The following is a 6,998-nucleotide window of genomic DNA, read 5'->3' as shown; positions in this document are numbered from 1 at the left end:
ATATAATATATATATATATACATATATGTTTATATATGTATATATCTGGCCCCGCGGAAAATTGCATTTTTGAAAAAGAAAAATTGCAAAAAATAGCAAGGTAAACTGCCTAAAAATTGCAAAAAAATTGCAACCTTCCCAGGGCGCATTAATGCAGGCTTGACATTTTTAGTTTAAAAAACATGACAATTTGAGTACTGGTAGCATAAAGGCAGAACAGTCTTTTAAAAAATCATGACCCACGATTTTATTAACAACATTTATTAGTAACAATACACGAGTACGTTAACAATTAAGTTATCGACCAAATATAATATATACCGCATGACACAAAATAACGGAACCCTCGGTTTTCGTAATAACTTTTAAATGAAGGCATAAAATTTTACCGAATTTAGTACATACCGGGTACTTGGTTCAGATAAAGACCTAGAAGTGTAGTATGAGGTTTAGTCTATAAAAACCAAAAAATTTGATGGTAGATTTTCGAAACAACCTCTAAATGCAAAATTAGCTTGCTCCAATCAATTCAGATCCAGGTCTTTATTTTTTTTCTCTTGAAACCTTCGATACACCGGTAATCTGTAAATTTATATCTATTTCAGGTATTTTCTTTTTAAAACCAGTATGGCATTGTTTTAACATTAAGTCAAATCGTAAAATACAGGAAATTTTTTTTTCCATTTATAAACAATAGTAATAATAATGTAGATCATTTCTATAGCGCCCACTCCCTTACATAACGGAGTGTCTTCGTACACGGTAACCGAGCTCCTAGCCTCAGTTTCTACATACACGGTAACCGGCAACCGGGCACGTAGTCTTCAGTGTCATGTACACGGTAACCGGGCAGTTCAGAACTCCAAGTTCGTCCGATGTTGCCTTCAACCCCAGCCCTCTCCCGACTATGCCTTTTAAAAAAATAAATAGTCCCCCCATTCCGGAGCCCTGTACTTCGCGGCGCACCGACTTTGAATGAACTTTCGTGACCCCAACCGGTACTCACAATGTGATGCAAAAGCACAGGTTCACTGACGGGTCACGATGGTGAGCCCGACAAGACGCTTGTACATGTATGACTTTCTTTTTTAAATTTTCAACAAGTGACAGCACTGGACAAACATTGATTTATTTTCATTACGGTTACCGTGTAAGTAGATACTGAGACTAGGTGCCCGGTTACCGTGTATGTAGACGCATGCATCATGTACGAACAATATTCGCGCGCGCGCACACACACTCACGTACACCTTACACACGCACCCACATGCACACCACACACACACACACACACCTACTTTCTTATCACACGCGCACGCTTACACACATTAGATCTATGTCTCAATTTGTGTATTGTATTCCGGCCTGAATTTCAGGTTATAGCTTTTAGAGTACGCCCAGTAGGCTAGAGCTGGGCCAAAATCATGATTTACGTACTCTGTACTCGCATCATTTCGTATTAAAAATTCTGTTAAAATTAAAACGATGATGTATTTTTGCCTAAAATTGCAAGAAATTGCGAAAAATGCAAAAAATTACGAGTTTATTGCGGAACTCAAGGAAAAACGCGGCCGCAACTTCGACCGCAAGACCGAGATTTCCTGGGGGGCCTGATTGATATATATGTGATATATATATATATAAATACTCCCTTGTTTGCTGATCACGTAACCTTTCTATTGTTCTCCACTGTGCAGATATCTGCTCCAGAAGTCTCACAAGGGAATAGTTTGACCAACCATAAGGAAGCAGAAATTGTGATGAGCCTGCTGTTGTCCTGGGCAGAGGTATGTGCAGTATGTTAATGTTACGATTTTGAGCTCTGCGGAAGATAAATGAGGGGGGTGAGATGCAAAACCCCACGAAGCGACGTTTTGTAAATAAATCAAGATTTTTTGCTTATAAATGCACATTGTTGCTGGCTACCAGATGTGCAAAGTGTTTTCAGCCAAACGCCAACAAATACTTCACTAAAGCCACCCGAAACATCTTCTTTTTACGCATGCTCGTGCGTATAGCAGCATTTAAATAAGCTGATTTTCTCCAAAGTGCTGAAATGGATGAAGCGGGTTTTGCATCTCAGCCCCTCAAATGCTATTGTTTTTATTGCCATGACTCTTTTCTGTTCAGTGCGGCTGAAATTGATGATATAGTAAATGCTGTGTTACTGTTCTGCCCAAACAAAACTGGCTAGGTACATCACTTGTTTCTCTCACTCGATTTCCTCAATGGCAGGCTTGAATGTGATAAAAAATAGATCACTGACATTAAGCTGCAGCTTAATGATCATATCTTCATATCTATGGTGTATTATTTAGGCTGTTCTCCCTTCCTCGCATGTGTGGGTTTGACTCCAGTGTGAGGAGGTTATTTATAGAGAGCGTATATCCATCCGTCTATGGGGCGTTGCATCCGTCTCCGCCTGGCTTGGCCCTGACAGGCAGGATCAGTGCAGGCCATCACTTCCTAAATGATCTAAATTGTGTGGATGGGGGCCACAAAACATCTACAATTTCCTTTATTGTTTTCATCCATCAGGCCGGTGTTGATGCCTCCACCATCGGAGTGATCTCCCCGTACAGGTCGCAGGTCAAGTATCTCCAGCAACAACTTCAGCGCTGCCCCCTTGTGGCGGCGGCCGAGGCCAACACAGTGGACCAGTACCAAGGGAGGGACAAGGAGATCATTGTTATGTCCTTTGTCCGCTCTGGGAATGCTGTGAGTTGACTGCTCATTTCTTCACTATACTGATTAATAAGAAAGCGAATGCATAACTTTGTCTTAGAGGGAAAAAGAAAATTTGCCATAGTTTAACTCTTTTCCTTACACACTCTATGGAACATTACAGCAACTGCAGCAAACCTACACTTATCACTACATGGCATTGGACAGAAGGGTGAGAGCCCAGCTGTTGCTGGATCGATAACAAAAAACAACTCTTTTACTACCAGACAAAAATCCACCTCTGGCCCAGGGCTTTTCCCTGACCTATTGTTACGCCCCTACACCACCAAAGGAAAATATCCATACCTCCAACTAAACAAACACAAACCATATCAAATGGCCCATCAAACTGAAGGTTAAACAATAATCTACCAGATGATGATACAATGTTGAAGATTTATTCCTATTATATTAGTTTGGGGTTTCTAAAAGTGATGGGACACCCAAAAGTGATTGTGCACTATTGAATGTGTCCTATTAAATCAACAATTTTCCAGCTTTGAAAGGTCACATATCTACAAAAGTACAACAACAGCATCATTCAAACTTCCCAGGTAGGTTGCCTCAAGTAGTGCTAAAAAATGCTGAAAGTTATGTATGTGTACCTAATATAGAAGTGAACATTTGAGACATATACTGAAATCGGGGGAACGCTTTTTTTCTCATTTTTGCCTTTCGAACGGGACAAAAAAAGCGATGAAATGACTAAATATCGTCTCTCAGTGCTATATTTTCTGTCGTATCTGCTAACAGGAAGTCTATTTCATTATTTTGAAAACGTGGATCGGCGGAGAATTTCGGATCTTTTCATTGCTGGATTGGAATAGGTAGCGAGCCACTGGAGCCGTATTTTGCTGCTCTTGGTCCAGCGAGGCCACGTCCGCGAGCTGCAAAATGCGGCACATGGTAGGAAAGTGTTAGTGCAAGAAAAGAATGAGAAAGCTGATTCTGTTGTTTTGAGAAGGAAAATGCTGTGTTGATATTGTTGTAAGGATAGGATGGAAAAGATCACTTTAACTGCACTAAATGAATGCTTTCGTGTGGATGTGCTTCTTTTTGTGCGAAGTGAAGCTTTTACAGTTAGATTTAGTTCAATGTTCATCAACCTTTAAGAGCTAAAATGTTGATTAAATAACACCTATTATTACTGGGGTGATCCTCACTCCCACCAAAATTACCAAATTGCTGGCTGGTGGGCGATACTGCTCAAGTTGGCGAGTTTTTACTTGAGTATTTTGATCTAGATATATTAAAGGCCTCAATTGTCACATTGTCAGTGAACTAAGGCTTATTAAGAATGCCAAGTAGGGACAGTGCACAGAAATGGGATTTGGACGGGTAGTCACTGGATTGTCTTTTTTTTCTTTAGCCGGGCAACTTCACCCTACAGTTAGCTGCTGGAGCAGGTTCAACTGTACTTGGACAGGGATCAATGAAGTCTTTCTTTACAGAAGTGCAAACTTCATTTATGCTATTTCTCTTTCAGGGTCATCTTCTCAAGGACATTCGACGTCTCAACGTGGCCATGACCCGTGCCAGGTTCAAACTCGTCTTTGTCGGGAGTGTGAAGACATTGAGGACTTGTGAGCCAGTGTCTAACCTCATCAGGCACATTGAGAACATGCACAATGTATCCTTTTGCAACTTGGTATGGTTGATGTATTCACCCTTGTCATTATGTCACCGAAATCTGTAGGGTATAATTTATAATGGTTAGGCTCTTCACCATTGCATGCAGGAGACTGAGTTCGAAACTGGAGTGGCAAAGTTTTAAAAAAATCTTTTGTTTCCATTTGCATGCTGAGGTGATGTTGTCTGGCCTGACCTTCAAGTTTGTTCATATCCTAGTGTTCTGACTAAAGTGAGCTTTTTTTAACCAATTATAAATAGAAGTAATTAGAAGAGACATCTGTGGGAATGCATCACATGGAAAGAATCAGTGGTTCCCTAAATTATTTGCTATTGGCATTTGCTCTTTTGTCACAGCTGCTGAAAAATAGGTCAGGCTTAGGCTAGATTCACTTTTTGTCTTTTCATGTGAATCATGCAAGATCTTAGAGGTAAAATATAGCACTTGAAGAACTTTGCATTTACTTTTTTTTCCTTAATTCACGGTACAGATAATAGAAATTCCTGAATGAAGCTGCTTGTGATATTCCAAATGGAAATGATGCATCATAAGCGAATGGGCTCTTTCAGAACATCTGGAAATTGCTTCTGCATCCAGTGGTATTTGGAGTATTTTCTCTGATCCTTCAGCTAAGAATGCGTCTTCAGTTGTTTCCTCGAGTTCACTCCAACAGGCATTCTCTGGCGCACTCTCGCCTAATAAGTGGCACGCACCATCGTCACAGGACAGCAAGTGATGACCTTACTTACTCAGACTTTGAGACTCCCACGTCTTGAGACGCCTGAGGCAATCAGAGATGACCAGGAGTCTGTCTGCGGCTAAGGCGGGGACAAGCAGGCCTACTGCACAAACTCTGTGATCTGTAGTGACTCAGCGCAGTGCCTACAAATTACTACTGTTTGAGTTTGAGCACTTTCCTCTGATAACTGTTGGCTGATCTTACAGTTCTATCGAGCAACTCACATAAATAAAGTCCCAGATTTTAGAGGACTTTTTTGTGTGGAAAAGGGGTTTGGACTTCTTGGACCATGTCGTCCTGTTCAAGGGAAGTAATGTGTGATTACTATATATGGAGTTTGGGTTTGCTCAATGAATTTGTGTATATATAATATATATTATATGTATTTGCTTCGTATGTATAATAAATTATCACAATAAAAAGTTGTGCAAGAATGTATCTCTCAAGGTCTACCAAATACAGTCGAACCTACCTTAATGGAAACCTGTATAAAATGGAAACCTGTCTTAACGGAATCTCCCCGCTCCCCCCTTGATATATTCCTCTTTAATTACCTGTATAAAACGGAAACCTGTCCAACGCGGAAACGAAAAGAAAAATCTGCTCCCTTCCGAGGGTTTCACCTGCCTAAGATGGAAAATGCTGTGCCCGCTCAGCCCTGATTTGAAACAAAACTCGCAAGTTTGGTTCCGCTGGTTCTAAACTTAACGCTATGGCCATGACGCTGGGCGATAAAGGGGAGTAGGGTTGCAATTTGGGGGTAGATATTACCCCATCATGTGAGCCCTGAGCGATGCAGATGGCCAGTGTAGTGTGGGTGTGAATCTCACTACTGCCGTGAGAGTGCTCAGAAACTTTCTGGGTAGCCAGAAGCCAGAGGTGTGAAATTAGATTGACCAATGTCTGCCACCCTGATGGTACGGCCAGCCGAGAAAAGAGTTCCTTGAATCGTTGTAACATGATGGCAGTGAGGGGTGGAATTGGTTGACTGTGCTTGTTATACTGATGGGTGGGGCTAAGGGTTGGAAGCAAAGGAGATGTTCAAACGTTTCTGTGTTTAATAGGCCAAACGGCGCTCCTATGAAATGCAAGCACTGGTAGTAATTGGATAAGTATGACTGACGCATGTCATTATCAGAGAAGATAGCAGTTGAGAGGTGTGAAGTTTTGACCACTGCTTGCCGATCGGACCAGCGATCCTTGATCCCACCGGCTGGCCCTTTGAACCCATTCTACCCCTAAATTCCCCTGTCTAAGACGGAATTTTTTTCTGGCTCCCTTGCGATTCCGTCTTACTCAGGTTCAACTGTATATAGCAAGAGTATATTTAAAACATGTTCATATAGAAAAATTTGTACATAATGTAAAGATGTGAACATCCCTCAGATTTTGCTATGCGTGTGTTTGATTACTATATATATATTTTTACACGATATGCATAACATGTAGTCACTGTCCATGTTGGTCAGGCAGTGGTCTTTCACGATTGTAATGAAAGACCCTTCGGGAGCTTACTTTTGCTGTTTCAGTTTGCGACATGCTATTCTCTCTCTTGTTTTTCTGTGGTCTTTTGTAGGTCTCTGACTTTTTATGAAATAGGTCACAGTTACATCAACATGTCTACACTCCCTTATTTTGATGAATTATACATTATAAGAATTATACATTTTAATATTGCTTGCGCAACAAAAATTAATTCCTTCTTTTTGGACAACCGACATCCTTTTACCCCCCGAGGCGGTGCCACTGACTGAAGTGTATTTAGGCCATTCCCAAAGGGGGGACATTTCTCGTTCATGCACAGTAGAGAAGTGTAAATGGACAGATTCGTCAATGTCACGCTCATAACTGTGCCTTATCTACAACAGGGAACTGCTGCTTTTTCTTTCCTAATCCTTACTATTG

General features: G+C 41.0%; 1 protein-coding gene across 2 annotated transcripts in view; it reads left to right on the top strand.

Annotated features, from left to right (window-relative positions):
• The window catches only part of LOC101857952 (DNA replication ATP-dependent helicase/nuclease DNA2), a 41,687-nt gene extending 36,070 nt beyond the window's left edge, over positions 1-5,617 (top strand). For both annotated transcript variants that reach the window (XM_013083643.2, XM_005100388.3), the window contains exons 29-32: positions 1,698-1,787; positions 2,539-2,718; positions 4,211-4,354; positions 4,845-5,617. In XM_013083643.2, coding sequence (XP_012939097.1) covers positions 1,698-1,787; positions 2,539-2,718; positions 4,211-4,354; positions 4,845-4,865 — 435 coding nt within the window. In that variant the 3' untranslated portion in view covers positions 4,866-5,617. The remainder of the gene's footprint in view (positions 1-1,697; positions 1,788-2,538; positions 2,719-4,210; positions 4,355-4,844) is intronic.
• Positions 5,618-6,998: the final 1,381 nt, after the last annotated feature.

This window comes from Aplysia californica, unplaced genomic scaffold (assembly GCF_000002075.1).
Source record: "Aplysia californica isolate F4 #8 unplaced genomic scaffold, AplCal3.0 scaffold00246, whole genome shotgun sequence".
Lineage (NCBI taxonomy): Eukaryota > Metazoa > Mollusca > Gastropoda > Aplysiida > Aplysiidae > Aplysia > Aplysia californica.
This window is presented reverse-complemented; position numbering and strand designations above follow the sequence as displayed.